This window comes from Pieris brassicae, chromosome 12 (assembly GCF_905147105.1).
Source record: "Pieris brassicae chromosome 12, ilPieBrab1.1, whole genome shotgun sequence".
NCBI classification, from domain to species: domain Eukaryota; kingdom Metazoa; phylum Arthropoda; class Insecta; order Lepidoptera; family Pieridae; genus Pieris; species Pieris brassicae.
The window spans coordinates 7,679,458-7,697,079 of record NC_059676.1 but is presented as its reverse complement, the minus strand read 5'-3'; the positions used below and the strand labels follow the sequence as shown (position 1 = coordinate 7,697,079).

The 17,622-nt window shown below is 31.1% G+C and overlaps 3 protein-coding genes across 11 annotated transcripts in view; 1 reads left to right on the top strand and 2 right to left on the bottom strand.

Moving 5' to 3' along the window:
- Positions 1-2,341: 2,341 nt before the first annotated feature.
- On the bottom strand, positions 2,342-5,203 carry LOC123717442. The gene is made up of 6 exons (XM_045673428.1): positions 4,938-5,203; positions 4,597-4,729; positions 4,125-4,254; positions 3,742-3,836; positions 2,949-3,185; positions 2,342-2,661 (listed from the first exon to the last, which is right to left on the bottom strand). The coding sequence occupies exons 1-6, from the start codon at positions 5,003-5,005 to the stop codon at positions 2,566-2,568; spliced, it is 759 nt and encodes a 252-aa protein (XP_045529384.1). The 5' UTR covers positions 5,006-5,203; the 3' UTR covers positions 2,342-2,565.
- A 500-nt stretch (positions 5,204-5,703) lies between these two features.
- On the bottom strand, positions 5,704-7,643 carry LOC123717212 (cysteine and glycine-rich protein 1-like). Of its 2 annotated transcripts, none has more exons than XM_045673097.1 (5): positions 7,452-7,643; positions 7,199-7,378; positions 6,745-6,876; positions 6,259-6,555; positions 5,704-6,112 (listed from the first exon to the last, which is right to left on the bottom strand). In XM_045673097.1, exons 1-5 carry the CDS (start codon positions 7,564-7,566, stop codon positions 5,718-5,720), a joined length of 1,119 nt encoding a protein of 372 aa, XP_045529053.1. In that variant the 5' UTR covers positions 7,567-7,643; the 3' UTR covers positions 5,704-5,717. The 2 variants fall into 2 exon arrangements, with proteins under 2 accessions (XP_045529053.1, XP_045529054.1); XM_045673098.1 differs by having other exon boundaries at positions 5,975-6,147.
- Positions 7,644-8,265: 622 nt separating this feature from the next.
- Positions 8,266-17,622, top strand: part of LOC123716971 (protein diaphanous) — a 32,918-nt gene continuing 23,561 nt past the window's right edge. For 2 of the 8 annotated variants that reach the window (XM_045672708.1, XM_045672707.1), the window contains exon 1: positions 12,731-13,229. In XM_045672708.1, coding sequence (XP_045528664.1) covers positions 13,164-13,229 — 66 coding nt within the window. In that variant the 5' untranslated portion in view covers positions 12,731-13,163. Of the gene's footprint in view, positions 8,375-9,912; positions 9,977-11,247; positions 11,338-12,726; positions 13,230-17,622 lie in introns of those variants that run through there. The other 6 variants (XM_045672704.1, XM_045672703.1, XM_045672701.1 and 3 more) reach the window with 6 other exon arrangements.

Below are 17,622 nucleotides of genomic sequence, written 5' to 3'. Positions count from 1 at the left end.
TGTATGTAAATACCTAACTAAGATAAATGTATCTTTGTAATAAATTAAATGTGAACCATGTTGGAATACTGGGCTAAATCGCGTTTAAGGGTGTGTTTAACTTTTTTTTTATTCAGAAGATGTTCAAATCCACACTAATTTAAAGTATATACACTGTATAATACTTCCTATCTCATTTTCTTCCACGTTAAATCTTATGAATTTATGTGTCTGTCTCTTTTTCGTTTCGAGTTTGAAATCACAACGATGCTAAAGTTTTCACTTCAAAAAATTTCAAATCTAATTTTTCTGCAGTAGCAGAAAATACACAAATAAAAATAATATACATGAAAATTCCGTCAAGAGAAGCTAGCACTAGACTTTGTCAAGGCCACCTCTTTTTTATAAAATTAATTAGTCTAAATAGAAAACAAACTGGTTTAGTAAATAAAAAAGACACTTTCCTTTTAATATATAAAGAACTGATTACCTTACTGAGGAAATAAATTGAAGTCCTCAAATTTTTAACTGTTAACAAAATATCAAGTATAGTACAGATAACGGCAAACATATTGAACAAATGTGCTTGCCTGCGCAGAAGCGATTTTTAGGTATCATGGGGAGGGGGGCACATGCACAGACACGCCTACATTTTAATTATATTTCAGTAGGTTAGGCTGTTTATGGCGTTTTTGACATGTTCATTAATACTTGCATACTTCATGATAGACTGAGAACTGAGTTAGTAGGGCTATAGTAAGAGTATAATAAATCAAAGAATCGTCAATATTTTTCTTTTTTGCTGTTTTGTGTAGACAAGACGTCTATATAATCTTTAGTGAAGGTTATTCCGTGTCCGTGATAAATCAGAAAAGGGTTCAACGATTTACAATCTGTTAGGCCATTGTAACTAAATGTTTATTCGTTTTAACAACAACATTGTAGTAAGAGTACAATTGATAGTTCCAACTGGTAATTCTTACAAGAAACGTAACAGTTTTGTCTTAAGCTTTTGCGCGTAAAGAAAGAAAATATCGTTATAGCATTATATTTGATATTAATATTAAATTACATTCGTCTCATAATCATGAAGCCAAAATTTTTCACTTCAATCACGTGTTTTTTTTACAATATATTTCTATTTTGTATATACTCAATAGGTTTTTAATAATAATATAGCATATATAGTAAAATCGTTTATTAATCAATTGGACGGTTTACATATTAGTCTTTTAAGTCAAATATTTACAGACTAAACAAATATTAGATTTTAGTAACAAAGATGTTAAAATTTACTTGTCTTATTATTTTAACATTCTTATTACCTAAGATTAAGAAACTGGTGGGTTATAAATTATTTATCATATGGCAGTTGTAATATATATGTAGGAATGTTACAAGTTTTGTGCAAACATATATCTAAATACAGTGAAATCTCGATAACTCGAATGTCAAGGGAACGCCAAAAAATCGAGTTACTGAGTTTTCGACTTAACAAGAACTTTAAGATAGATCTGATTTAACTGCTGAAATTTTGACTTACAGAGGCGCGATTTCGAATTGTAGAGTCGAATTGTTGAATAACAATGTTTTGTTTTATATATTTTTTATGAATGTATTTATTCATATCACATTGCACATGCACAAGACAAAAAGAATATATTAGAAGCCCCGAACCCGAACAATCGTTTTGGATTTTATTGGTATTATTTCGGGGAATTCTACGTAAGAAATTATATTTTACTATCTACGACTTAGTCTCCTTTTTAAAATTCGAGTTATATAGTTATAAATATCAATTATCAGTACTTCGTAGAGAAATAACATTTTGTTCGAGTTACAACGTCTTAATAATTCGAGATACCGCGTATTCGGGTTCAGAGGAAGGTAATGGCTATTTTTTTAGACTCACTGAGGATTTCGACTTAACAAGGTTGGAGTTAACGGGATTCGAACCTCGTTAAGTCGAAATCCTTCCACGGTCAGATTCCACTGTATTATAAAAAACACTGAAAAATTACTTCATGCAACTCTATAAAATAAACAGTCTTATTAAAGAAAAAGTAATATTATTCGATCTTTTAAATATGCACACATATTCATTTTAATAAACAGATCTGTAATCATAACAATAGTTTAAATGCACAAACATGTTTATTTTAAAATGAGATTCCTGTCTTAAAATATAATACTAAAATAAAGGACGGCGAATCTATACTAAATAAGGGCTTAATTTTAAACTATACTTAAAAATGAAATAATTGGCAAATATATTATTACTGTCAATTGTCCGCCACTTGATTTTAATGTAAATTTTATAAAAAAAAGTACTAGTATATAAATGTAATTCAAATCTAACCTACACTCTTATTTAAGATATTTATTTTATTTTGTTTTATTGACCCAATTAATTAAGGCACATATTTTCAATATAACTTGATAATATTATTAACTCTTAAGATCCTAATCATTGTAAATTATAACATGTTACACTTTATTTAGGTCCATTCAGACTGGAGTTTCAAGACTACTCTCATTTGCATCATTAAGCATTGGTTCCATTTCAAGAGTAGGCGTTATTTCATATCAAATTTGTGAAGCCGGCATGGTAGATACTGTTGAGTGTGGAGTTGTGGGTCTTGAACCAGCTAAAGACGCATTAAGAGATGCCATGGTACCCATCTGAAAAGGTGACATAGTAGTAGTGAATGTTCAATAAATATGATTTAAAACTTCATAGATAATAGTTTACTTGAATTAAGTGTTTTTAATTGCAACCTACTTAAAAAAATTAATGAACTTTTTAATCTAAATACTAACATTACAGTAACCCAAATACTGTCCCATTATAAAAGTTTTTAACGCAGAGAGAGTAGTTTTGCTAACTACATTTTAAATCTTGTGTTCCAAGTTAATTTTCTAAAGAATGTAATATTTCATTGAAAATAATATAAAATGTTACTACTTACTCGTAAATGTGCCAAATCTTCCAACTTTGTCAAGTCAGCTAGTTCCAAATATAAACTATATACTAGTAACCATCCATAGATGCCACTGACAGTAAAAACAATCCAAAAAAGGCACATTAATATATTGTATGCAAATATCATGTCATTTACTATGGAGGCAAATATAAATGCAACTGCACGAAATAATATAAATACTCCAAAAGCATACAACCAAGGGACGATGCGCTTTTCATGTTCCTAAAAGAAAATCTAATATTAATAACTGCTATTCTAAAACTACATTAAAACAATCAATACAATACACATACATTATGTGGCTCTGACAGCAGTTAACCTGCAAATGACAAAGCAAGTTCTAATCCTAAGCAAAACTAATCTCAAAACAATGATAGGGAATGCTCTCCTAATATACATGTTTTTGCCCTTGGTGCGACAGACAACCCCATGTGCAAAGGCTGTTTACGCACAGAGCAATCAGTCACCCACATAGTCCTGGAATGAGAGGCTATGGCTAAACAACATGCAGAAATTCTCAGAGCAGTGAGTTGCTCTGTGAATCCCGCAAAGTGCCCAGGACACTTCTGTGCTTATGGATAGAGATAGGCTGGCTTAGTTAGACTTTACATACAACAGACCAAGTACGAGTCTAAGTTTGGAAACTTGAGTCCAAGAACCATACCATACCATAGCCTGTATGTATGTGTACATGATGTTTTAAACATCTTTCTTATTTTTTTAAGTTTACAGAGGCATTTTGAATGTCTTACAACTAAATTAACATTTGAAAACTTACTTTTCGCAAAGCACTTATAAGCATAATACTAGTGACTAATACTGCAACAGATCCAATCCAGGAAAATAATGAAAACACAATGAGAACATTGCGAACTGAAACAAGTATTTCAAAATAAATTTGAAGGGAATTTTAAAACATATGATAGTAAATTAACTGACGGTTAAGATAAACACAATTTACTATAAACAAGATCTTTAATAAGACAGTGTAATTGAACTAATATTTGAATTTCAAGAATAAAGTTTAATATATTGTACCCATAGTTTAAAATTATTGGTAAATAAAACTAATAATTAAAAGGATCATTTCAACTTAAAAAAATATTCATGGAATTCTTTTGTAATGATGATGTATGTTACAACACATGAAAAGTTACTTACCAGGTGCACTACCTACATAAACAAATTGATAGCTCATCACATAGTATCCATAATGCACTGAACCAGGTGTTGCCATTCCAAGGCAATACAAGTCAAATATACTCTGGGCAAATGTAAATAAAGCTATAAACTGAAAAAAAGATACATGCGCATACATTTAAAGATTTTAAACATTAACGTAAGATAAAAGGTTACACATAATAAATGTTTTATCAAAATAGATTTGTAGTCAAAACTGTTTGTGACAATATTGTTAAGAACAACATTCCAGTTATATTGACCAAAATTAAAGGTGGCTAAATTATATTGTATTATGTTCTTCATAACAACATCATCAGCTGTTATGATCATGGGTTTTTACAACCAAATATGAATAGTCCATACAAATTTATAACTTAGCCAATTAATGTTTTTTTTTGTTATTTTATTATTATTATAACTTATTGTTATTTTTTGTTTTGATTATACTTACCACAGCCAGAGATCCTGTTAGTAATGAACCTCTTTGCAAGTCCAAAACAAAAGCATCATGAAGGATTGGCTTCTGGTACCATGGTACTCGTAGAGATTTAACGGATTTTGATGAGCGAAGATTTGTAGATGACCTAATATAATTTTATGTTAAATCAGACTAAAAGTTCCTTTTTTTATTTTGATCTATCTATAAAAATTATTTAGCAAATATGATACGTGAATGGCATTAAATCTGCACCAAGTAAATTAATAAGCGTATATACTATGGATTCTCAAGGGAATAATTAAAGGTTAAGTTTAGTTAGGAGTATAAGAAATATTTATTATAAATTAACTTACTTTCCTGTATAATGTGAGTATACAGAAGGCGTTGATCTATAAGTCGAAGGAGCTTTTTTTCCGTACATTGCTATTATACTTCTTTCAAAATACCTCGGTTAACGCCCTTGTTTACGCGACACAAAAACAGTCGGCAACTTTAATACACGTCAGTTAGTAGCATTTATGCACGCTTAATAATTGGCGTAAAACGCAATACAAATTAAAATATAGTTATGAAGTTTTAACTTAAAAAGAGACAATTTTCCTTTATTTTATAAATCCAATCTATGTATAAACTATAAAATGATTTTTATAAAACTTCAAATTCCTTTGGCAGTTGCCCAGTGTCATAGATAAGCTAAAAGTTAAAACATATAATAGGATAAATCTAGGATATAAAGGAAGAAAACTATATAGCAATTAGGAATTAGAAATTATTATACAAAGCTGATTTATTATAAGTTTACGAGTACTTTCTCAAAATATTGTTACTCTGAGTAGCTTTAGTAGACATAGTAATTGCGAAAATGAAATAAGATACGTGAAATGTTTAGTCTATCTACGTATCCATGTGTATCTTCATGTGCCATCATTTAGTGATGACTGTTGCAAAAAAACTCTCAGCAAGTAAATTTAAACATTATTTCAAGTATAAATCCTCATTATGAATACGATAATTCATAAAAGATCAGGTGTTTCGTAATACAATACACTATAAATATTACTTGAAGTATAAAATATAATAAATCCGATTCATCAGTTATTAAATTAGATAAAAAGAACGTAACGTGTCACAATTTATTCAAATTTTACTTCACAAACTTTTTTTAAAAGTTCCGCTCTAACATAAATAGGACCACACTGCCACAAACATTTAGGACACTTCAGTGCATTACGTTTCATTTTAGGCTGTTGTAAATCACACCAATAACTAGTTGAATCTCTCGAAATCATTGAAACATTGTCAAATTCATAGTTTTTCCATTTTTTCTCGTTTTTGTGGTTGTATTCAAACCGTTCATGTAGGTATTTAGTTAGCTTTTCGATTTTTTCAGCTGCAGTCAAAGAATTGCTATCTCGAATCGTTGATTCGTCAGTAGATTCAAGAATATCAGATATTTCCGTGCGATTTTCAAAAGATAAATCCCAAATATGACTGTCCTCCGCGATTGATTTGGTCGCTGGTGTCGCAGCTGTGAACATTTTCGTTGAGTCAGCTCTTATGCACCTAGAGAAAAACGTTAGTAAGGTTGTTTGGCAGGCCAAGATAGTTGAAACATCAAAAGTAAACAGAGTTATAATTCATTAATTTTAATATATATTATATTACAGAACTTACATTTTTTTGGTTCATTCGGTTGAAACCATTCCTGAGGTCCTGTGCCACATCTACAGAAAGGTGGTTGTTGTCCTTGCATCATGAAAATGAATGGGGCTTGATCTTTACTGGTAGTCATGAAATCTCGCATGTTTTCCGCAAATTGTGGATTACTCTGCCATTGCTCAAAGCAGTTTTTGAAGAATTCTGAAGGATTGTCTGTATTTTTATTCAAAACATGGCGATGAAAGCAATCTTCGCAGAATACTTGTCCATAGTAAATCTTCACATTTGACTTAGGAACGTTCTGACAGACATCTATAGAGCAAAATTAAATATTATTGTAATTATATTTATCATATCGGGTTAACGAACTCGGTCGAACTATTGATATCGCTAGGAAAAAAAATAACTTATCATATTACTTGCAAGACGGTTTAAATTTAAGAGCAGACATTGTTTAATATCCTATAGCAATTATATATAGCAACATTAAAATTATCTTACAGCATCGAGCACAGTGTGAATGAAAACACTGATCACCAATACATATTTTGTCGTCACCAATTGCTTGCAGACATCTCGCACAAAAACAGCGCTTCTGCATATCTTCTGGTGGATTTTCAAAACTCTTGGAACCTGACAGACATAAGTTCAGTTAGATTTAAAACAATCTTCTTTACGCTTTTGCAAACCATCCACATTATTATTATATGCGTACTTTCGCAGTTTATACAGATGCATACAGTAAATAGTAACCGGTTAAAAAACGTGGCACAATAACTAAAGAATATATTTATAAATAGAGATAAGTTGTAATCCGACGCCTTGTATCATAAGATCACATTTTGACAGTAGGCATCAAGAGGCAATGTAGTCAGCAACTACTACACGAACAATAAATATTTTAAAACGATCTGGAAATCAATAATTAAGATTAAAACATGTTGGTTTTTTTTACCAGTAGTTTCCATATTTCCCTGTGGTTTCGAACCCGGAGCCCACTGCATCCACCAACTATTTGAGTGGATACGGGGGTTCTCTCCTCTAAATCTCGTTAGTACGTGGTTTTTAAAGCATTCGTTACAAAATACATGACCATAAAACATCTTCAGATGCTGAGGTACCGTTCTGCATATACCTGATATCAAAGAAATTTTCTGTAGTATAATTTTTTTTAGTTAAATAGAACACCTAAATTTGAAACAACTTACAGCACATGCTGCATAATCGGTGGAAGTTTTGGCCTTCAATGTCAACTTTATCCTCTGCATCAATGGGTAAAAAGCAACGCGCACAGAAACATTTCTTGGATTCTTGATTATCCATAGTGAATTTCTAATTTAAACCGAATTAAAATTATTTTATGACAAATTTTGTAAGCCGACAAGACGTTATATGACAACGCTGAATAAGAAACAGAAGATTAATAGTTTCAAAAATAGAAAGAAAAGTTAAAATAAAAATTTAAAAAATGGATTTACATTGATCAAAGAGTATTTACGTAAACATGAATTCCAATCATTTTATTAATCATGGTGGTTTAACGTATTTTTAGTATAGTTGTACTACCATAATAAGCGTTAAGATATATTTCTTAACGCTTGTTATGGTTTATATTCGAAGCAATTTTTTCTCGAATTAGACCATTTCTTGTATCCGTATTGGGTGCTTTTTTCATACAGACAGTTATTGCAAAAATAATATATCTGCACTTGAAATCATTATAAAATTTAAGCAACAATTGTCAACACAGTTCATGTAAGCGTGTACGACTAATACTTCTCCAAAAGCGCTTCAATCGCTTGTCATTAGGAAGCATGAATTACGTGAATGTTGACAATCGCAATTGATGAATCATTCATCGTCCATCCATAAGGACCCTATCGTAATGAGATCTTTACGATTATGGCTTTTTGACATTCATAAAACCGTTAAATCGTAACTCCCAAAATTAAAATAAACAACACTACGATATAAAACGTTTGGTTGTGACAAGCATGAGATGACATCACTAGTCAGCTATGTACAAATGCGTATGTATGTGTTTTGTTCAACCGTTGTTTGTGTTATCATGTTTTTATCAAATACTTGTGTTTGTGAAGTTATTTTAAACTAAAATTATCTCTTTTTGGTGGTAAAGTATACCTGTTATCTTATCTTAATATTTAAATTTGATACAGGAGCCTCAATACGAAAATTTATTAGGTTAGAACAGAGTTACTTGATTGAGCAATGGAATCATGTTTTCGCGTTTTTATGATAGAAAAATAAACATTTATAACGGTTCGAGGCTGTAGAAAGAAAGCTCTAGGGCGTATTCGTCGGACATTATTTTTTGTATTTCTTTATTATGAACAGTACGGATACTATGTTAATAAATGTTATCGTCCTCGATATAACTTTTATTTACCAGCGACCTCGATTTAGCTAATAATTTGGCGCGGATTGCATTGCATTCAAATGCTCAAATTATAAGTAGTGTCGCAATGAAAAGCCATCAATAAAATATTATAATTATTCATTTAAAGTGTATGGTTTATCAGAACCCAGTACTGGAATTGTTTGTTACTTATTAGGACTTTATCTATTTCGGCTTCCAGTTTTATTTGTTACATTCAAAAATAAGGTATTTTCTTTTAAAGAGGAAGATAATATGCAATTTGGATACTCAATCTCTGAATTTATTTAAATGGGTATCATTAATATAACTTAATCTTAAGAAGTATTAATGAATTAATGGAAATATTTCAGAAATACTAAAATGTATTGTTGTACCATTGTAGTATAATTGTGTCAAGAGTTTTGATGATAAATTTAACATAATATGTTACCTTAGTACCATATATATGGAATTTTGATAATATAGTTTTTTTATGTAGTATAATAGTTGTATAATAGAACTGGATTCTATAATGTACAATAATAGGGACCAGCAATATATAAATAAACAAATATTGCTTAGACATGAAACATAAATAATTGCAAGGTAAAATGGTATGAAAATCCAATTGTAGCTATTGGATTTATATTATAACAGATACAGTAATACAAGGTTGATTACTTACATGCTTCTAACTTTAAGAAAAATATCCACAGAATGTGTTTACCATTTAAAAGCTTGAAAGACAACTTCATTGTCATATATAATCAAGAAATAGCTTCATTTTTCATCTTCATTCTTCTACAGATTTATAATGACCTAAGGCATTAATAGTTGGTAAACAATCATTAGAACTATGAATTTGTGGTTAATATGGATCAAGTCAATCAATCAATTCAGGTCAATTGATGAACATGATATGTCTGTATATAGTATCTATGAGTTTCCATACATAGATAGTTTCTTTATTAACGTCTAAAAAAATCTTACATAATATAAATAATTACAAAACTTTCTTTATATCTGTATCCGCAGCCAATAGTTATAGATTTAGAAAAATATTGACATGTTATAATATGTTCAGAATACTACTTGCATATATATTAAAAATGCAATATATAATTATTAAATAATAAAAGTTAGTTTGTAAATATCTAGATACAGCTTTAAATTTTTTGGGTAAAATGTTACGTACTTCGCCTGTTGTACATAATATTAAATATTTTGACAATTAATATATATCTCTCGCTTTTAAGTGATAAAATTTTAATATTCTCCGTAATTTGTTACAGAATGGTGCATCCGAATGTGAATGAAGGCAAAATGTCTCGCCATGAGAAAGCAAAAAGTGGCTTTGTGAGTAGATATTCAGATATATTCATTAATAGTATAAGATAATTGTTACTTTACAATTACTAAGTGTTTAGTGTAACACAAACCTAAATTAGTGTTTAAGAAAACTATATTTTCAGAGTGTAATACTTAAAATAGCTACCAAGCATATTTATATGTATATTAAAAACAAAACATGACTTGACTTTGGTAAACAAGTATTATGTTGCACTGGTTTCAAGGCTTCTGGCATAATTTTGATTGCTATATGCTAAAAAGAATACTATCTTCATCGCAAAACCTAAGAAGAACCCAGGTAATTGTGTTGACAACTTGCCTATGAATGTTTACAATCAATATTAGAACCGTGAAGACGTCTAGATAACGTGTAAGGTGAGCAAATTAGGCATTGTTTTAACACGTTCTATAAATAGATAATAAGTAGGTTGCTCAGTGTTAACGATAAAGAACTAATAAAAAAAACACCCAAAAGATCAAGTGTTTAGGTTTGTTGTTTGAAGTCTGAAAAACAGAAAAAAATAATTTAAAGATATTTATATAGTTCGTCAAAACCGGACGATTTACTGCATTAGTATTTCTTTGATTTGGTTTATCACGAGCCTTAGCCTCACCCGAGCTGTAACGCAAGTGCGACTCTGTACTTCGAGAGCAAACAACGTATATGGTGAGAGAACGTTGAGGTATTTGCTAACGCAGCTAATATCAACTACTACCCCGTCAGTTACGGAAGTATTATGTAACTAATTTTGGAGGGTGGGGGAGGGGGTCACTCTTGTAAAGTAAAACTTTACGATGCGGGGCGGGGATTGAATTACACGTTATTGTTATTATTATTGTCGACTTTCTTGTACTTTACACCACATAATGGTAACTTTTAGGTATAAAGATTGGTCACGGAACTACGTTTACTATTGGGTACAGAAAAACGTTACGGCGCGTTCCCTTGTTAGATAGCAAAGCAATCTAAAAAACCAGTTTCATGAACACAATAATTACTTTAATATTCATTTGTCACGCTCCTAACAAGACTTCTGATGTTACACTATAATATAAACCGCAGTGGTTTTCAAATCTAATATACCATGATTTTCATGTTATTATATAACATTGTATTGTATACCTACTTTACGGCGTGGGTATAGGCAAAACTAGCACTGTTTTACTATATATTAATCTGCATAGTTAAGTTACTATTAACGTTTGTCTTATTTTGCTATCGTTACAAATGAAGGTAATTGAATTGTTATCTTTACGAGTTTTCAGTTTTCAGTCGATAATCTTTGAGAGTGCACGATTTGTACAGTGTAGTGGTGTATTTACACGTGTTAAAGTAAAAATAATACAAGTTTCTAATTAGTCAAAGGGTAAAAGTTTACCTACGTTAAAATTAAACCGTATCTGTTTTCTGGTCTTCACGTCGGTTTTTATTTCCTATGTAGAGATGAAAGAAATGTACAATAAAATTATCTGCGGCCGCATTATTAAAAATTTTTTTTTTTGTCTCCAGATAAATATTTCTAAGTGCCAAATAAGTGCACTGTTCAATTGGTTAGAAAAATGTATTTGGATTAAAACATAGAAATCAAAGCCTCAGCCAGGCACGTAGTCTAGCGTCTCCGAACGTTAACGAATCGGTCACCTTGACTAGTTTAACAATATTATATTGTTTTCCGGATTTTATAGATTTTCATGGTTACGTTCAAGACATAACACGAAAAATATCTTTACAAAATTATGTCTTTGCTTATTAAAACTTTTTCTTCAAACATAAACTCCTGTTTATGTTTAAAATAAATATGTGTTCTCATACATAAAGGTGAAATAGAGATAATATGTAATTCATTCCGCAAATATAAGGGAGATCTTACAGTAGATTTTGTAAATGTTTAAATATGTAATAGATCAGTGTAGGCCTAGTGGCTTCAGCGTGCGATGCTCATACCTGAGGTCGTAGGTTCGATCTCAGGCTGTGCACCAATGGAATTTCTTTATATGTGCGCATTTAACATTAGCTAGAACGGTGAAGGAAAACATCGTGAGGAAACCGGCTTGCCTTAGACCCAAAAAAGTCGACGGCGTGTCAGGTACAGAAGGCTGATCACCTACTTGCCTATTCAATTTGCAAATGATCATGAAACAGATACAGAAATCTGAGGCCTAGACCTGAGAGGGTTGTAGCGCCATTGATTTATTTATTTTTATTTTATATATGTAATACTACCAGTTCCTCGTTTCACGATAATTCGTAGCATGATATAACATATAGTGTATTTTATATAGCATAAAACAATATTTTCTTTAATACGAAATCGTACTTCCTTAAGTTAACCTTTCAATCATTTTATCTTTTCACAAATAATATTACACGGCGATAGCAAATTACCATCAGGCCTTTTTTTCTTTAGTGTGTGGTATTTAAGATTTTTCTAGAATTGTTACTGAAATTTATATGATGCAATGCTGATGTCACTTGTAGTATTATAGTTTGTAAACATAATTGCCTAATATCTGTAAACATACGTATTCCTAGTACTAGACCAAATGGTTGTGTATCTGGTTTTTACCATTCAAAGTCAGGTCTCAATAAGCATCGTAAGAGTTTACAATAGTGTTTTTACGGCCCTTCGGTTATTTGAGTTAGATAAAAATAATAGTAAGAATTTTATAAAAGACCAATCTTATACGTTTCTGACATATGGGTGTGAGTTTCGACTCTGAATCGTGTGTGTTGACACGGTCTTTGTGGTTATTTTTAAAATTAACGTTTAAACAGATATTATGCCTAACATATATAATAAATATATCTATTATGTTCTGATAAACGCGTCTATATCAGGAACTGTTAGTTTGATTTGAAAAATCTCTATAGTGGGTTAGTGCATTTATTGAGGAAGGCTATTATTACATAGCGAAATGAGACTGGGAAAATAACGGGAACACATAAAAGCGTAACAGTTCAATAGATATGTATTCTACTTATAAAGAAATGATGTTTTGTAAAATAAGATTGTGTTCTAGTTGAACGTGTTATCAAATCTTATCATCGCGATTACTTATCAATGTGCACTTACTTTGGAAATTTCAGTCGTAGATGTTGTGTTAAAAGGTTTAATTATAAAGTTTGTGTGAACCATATGTAAATGAACTTATATAATAATAGTGTGTAGAGTGAGATGTTAGTGTGGTGATAATGGAGGAGAACAAATATAATAGTTTACCACGGCTCAGACGCAAGCATACATGGAGAAGATCAGGGGTAAGTAGAAAAGAGATGTTAGACTAGCTAATCGTGACTCTCAGCCCTGAAAAATCGAATCAACGTTTTTGTTTTTCGAGAATTCAAGTCTTTTTATGTGTATTTTAAGAATTGGTACGCTTAATTCTTGAAGGACCCTAAGTCGAATTGGTTCGGAAATACTTCAGTGAAAAGCAGGTTCCACATAGTGGTGGTGCGCTGCAAAAACTGCTTTGCGAAACGCTCAGTTGTGTGGACGTCGAGGTAATACGGATGGTTTTGCCTTGACGTCCAATAATGAAACTCAGCTGCAGGCATTAGTCTGAACAACTCCTCTAAACACTCCATGGTAAATGCGGATGCATTCTCTACGCAACGCCAAGGGATCAAGCCGCAAGGACAGTGACTGGTCGTTAAATTGAACTGGGCGAAAACTGGAAGCAGTTTGACATTGCTAAATTAAAAACCATAATCTTGTTTATTTAGGTAACCCCGCCCACGGAATATAAAAATAAAATCAAACGTAAATGCTAGATGATATCATCATGATATCATTGAGGATCTTTAATATGAATACTTGCATTTTCAATATAAACTTGTTGGACTTGATATGTTTGAAGTCGTAGTACACTTTGTTTCGGTGCTTATAAAAATATTTTTCGTAAGAAATATAATGGCTAAGAGATATAGTATGTTGCGTCCATACAATAGCTATTATTAAAATCCAAATAACAATAACGTTTTTAGACAATTTATTAAAGAATTCAATTAGATTTCGTTGTTGTATAACATTTTTAATAACAGCGTAGATGCAATTTGACAAAGACGACATGAACTTTAAAAATTTTCTTTCCGGCCAGTATTCAATCGAAGACTGAATATATATTATAGAAGTATTTGTGCAATGATATCACAAGTGACAATATAAATAGTATAAAGCCTTGACCGCGATCCTTACACATCTAAAGGCTGACCGGTCACGGAAATAATTTATCTGTACAAAACCATATTATTGCACTCTTGTATGCTAGGATATTTCATTTCTATATTGTGTATGTCTACTACGAGCTATCTGTTCCAGCTTCGCATGGGTGGGCATGACTTTTTGGGTATATATATTTTAGATAAAATTGTCATACTGTTAACTTTATTTGTATTTAGTTGAAAGCCGTAACAAACTTGTTTGTAGAAAGTTTCTGTGTGGGGTAGTAACAACCCTACAAAGACTCATGTTAGTTAGTTTCCCCTTCGTCTTCCATGAAAAAAGATACGACCTCCAACTGTTTAAAAAAGCACCCACTAATGTGTCTATGGGCTTTTTGGCGCCCAAAATGGCGCAGATTATGTATTGAGTTGAATGTTTGATTGATAAATAATTGTTATTAATTATATTAAATTATTATTATTTTCCTTAAAATAATCCTATTGTTAAATGTTGTAATATGTTTCTACTGTAAACTATAGTGTACGTATCAAGAGAAATCATGTATGTTTGAGAGATGCGATGCGATCCAAGTGTCTCATCTCATAGTCATCCATTAGGACTTTTATAGATTGAAACGTAATATTGTTCTTAGTCGTGTCCCTGAATGTCATTTCTGTGTATTTTTAGTTATTGTTTTTATCTATATTTTTTTCTATTTGGATAGAATCTATGCACTTGTTTTCCATAAGTATAAATAGAAAATAGCAATTGAAAGTCCCAAAGAGGTGGATATTTCGTCATGTTCTTTTAGTTTCTAGAGGTTATATATAGGTATTTAACATGTCTTTATCTTGGCTTGGGCAATGTTTTCTACAATTCTTAGTCAACGCACGAAGGCGCGGGCATCGGCGGTTCAATAAAGCAAACATCTCTAGGTCACTATCACGCAACCTTGGATGTAAGCCTGCGCGTGAGTCGGTCAATGTTGACATAATATTGAAGAAACTATGTAAGGATTTATCATTTATCTGTGTTATTATACAGATATGTACTTATATAGGGGCATGAATTTTTTGCTGTGCTTTTCTGAAGAACATTTGAATATGTTTATAATTTAATTTAAATTTAGTAAATATTATATATTAAATAATTTATTTAAAGATTTAATATTTTGTTATCATCATCATCATCAGATTAAAATTAATTATATTATCACATATTAAACGGTCAACGTTAGTTGTAGATTGAACGAAACCTCGTGACAGTTGAAAGAGTAACTTACAATGATTTAGTTATTAATTTTATCATATGATAGGCGCACTTATTTCCAGTTAAGTGTTATTTTTAGGAATTTATTTAGAATATTAATTAATATAGTTTTGTTAATTTCAATATCCAATGTTTATGGGCCGCTCCAGTAATCTGACAGAACGGTGTCTGTAAAGTACGACCATATAAATGATGGGATGACATTTAGGTACATGATGGGAAATATACAGCGACGCATCGCGCGCAAAAGCGAATGGAGAAGAGTGGAGCCTTTGATAATTGGCAAAAGGATTTTCATATTGTATAATTTATTTATTTATAATTAAGCTACACGTATCTATATTATAAAAGAAAACCCTTATACAATATGCAAAGCCAAAATAGATTACTTTGATAAACAAAATATGTGAAACAGAAAACATGAATACGTTATAGATAAAAAATAAAACTGAAATTAAACATTAAACAAACGACAACTTAATATTTTAATGTCAGCCTTCCCGCCTCTCAAAATATTTCCTCGCACCCTCTTTGGTAACATGAATAATGTCAAAATCTTCATAATATGTGTTATAGTCTGCTGAAACCCGAAACATTCGCGAATTACACAGATACATTTTTACAAAGATAAGTTCGTACGAGGTACATATATCTTGCCGCAGACGGGGGAGGGATTTTAGATAAATTAAGGACATCAGATACGGAGCTATTTATCCGCTCATTAAAATTGCGTCATAAGAATAAGACAATACATTTTTTTAAACAAAATGGCAGTATCACGTATTGGTTTAAATAAGATTAGTGTGTGATGTCATACTACACTCAATTAGTGGTCTTTCAGAGTGAATGAGTAAATATACGTCATCATAATGACATAATATAGGAAATTAGCTGCTATTAATAATAATATCTCTCAATTTTCCAACGTACATACAAATTTTAATTACACTGTTTTCAGTAGAAATCCTTCTCTTTCTGTTAAATTGAGCTTACGCAATGCTGAAAAGGGACATAACAGTGTGACATGCACACTGTACAATTATTCAGACAAAAACATCTGTGTTACGTTATTGAAGCTTTAATATTCTATTAAATTATCTGCATAGGGTCTGCAGTAAGGCTACATATAGGCAAAGACTAAATTCTCAGATGAATGCTGTCCCTTTTTATCATAGTGTTAATTATATATGAAAGAAAGAGACGACTTAAAAACATTGTTATTATATAGGTTTCCAACTATTCTGCAACTTTTATAAGTTTATTTTACATATTTTAATTAACTTTCAAAATATTTAACATTGATTCTGTTTTTTTTAATACGAGGGAAGTATTCTTAGTATAATGCAAAGATTATGGTATGGTATGGTAAGAGATACAGGAGAGGAGAAATTCTTGTTGTGGATCCCCCGTACGATGATGGGGCTGCGTGTCATCCTGGGATGGCCCGTAGGTGACTTGTTAGCCACATATAAATGTGAACCCCCTAAAATGATGAATAAATGTCCAAAAAAATTAATTCGAAATATTATAATTTAGTTTTTTGATAAAATACATTGCTATACAATCTTTGGTGTTGGCTTCAGAGGCATCTTGATAATTCTCTTTATAAGCAGGTAAGAGCCTTTTCTTCCTGACACACATCGATTATGGTCTTAGACGGGATGATTTCCTTCCGATTTCCCTCCTCGCCGTGTGCAGTGTTACTTGTGCAATTACATAGAAACATTTATTGGTGCAGTTTTGAAAGCTTGATCTTAGTGGTGAGCATCTATCCAATGAAATTTCCGTTCAGTCTGGTCAACTGTATATTGAATATTATGTCAATGTGTTAATAAATAAAAATATAAGTGTTTCTCGGAATATGAATCAGAAATAAAGGAATCATCGCTAATTTTATTTACTCGTAAGATCTTGGCCGAGATCGTATGAATAAAGCATGTTATACAGTGCAAGCGTTTTTTTTGACTCTACTGTCTACTATATTAAAATTTGTCATATAGTATTTGTAATGTAACAAAAACTTGGCAATTAAAAGGAGTGGCGGAGAGTTTATTTCCAGTTCTTCTCTTTCGTTCTACGCCTTTGATTTGAGAACTGCCAGTAAATGTAAAATTTAAAGCATTTCACATACATTTCTGTTTTTGACGTTAATAAGTGTAGGTTTTACCTATATGAATAAATGATTTTGAATTTGAATTTGAAAATCAATGTTTTTAAATA

Coding starts and splice junctions, on each gene's coding strand:
- LOC123717442 (XM_045673428.1), bottom strand. CDS start 5,005: ATGTACGGAAAAAAAGCTCCTTCGACTTATAGATCAACGCCTTCTGTA. Junction 3,837..4,124: donor TTATGTAGGTAGTGCACCTG/GTAAGTAACTTT, acceptor TACTTGTTTCAG/TTCGCAATGTTCTCATTGTG. Junction 3,186..3,741: donor TTATAAGTGCTTTGCGAAAA/GTAAGTTTTCAA, acceptor ATTTTCTTTTAG/GAACATGAAAAGCGCATCGT.
- LOC123717212 (XM_045673097.1), bottom strand. CDS start 7,566: ATGGATAATCAAGAATCCAAGAAATGTTTCTGTGCGCGTTGCTTTTTA. Junction 6,556..6,744: donor TTCACACTGTGCTCGATGCT/GTAAGATAATTT, acceptor TTTGCTCTATAG/ATGTCTGTCAGAACGTTCCT. Junction 6,113..6,258: donor ACCGAATGAACCAAAAAAAT/GTAAGTTCTGTA, acceptor AAATGTTCACAG/CTGCGACACCAGCGACCAAA.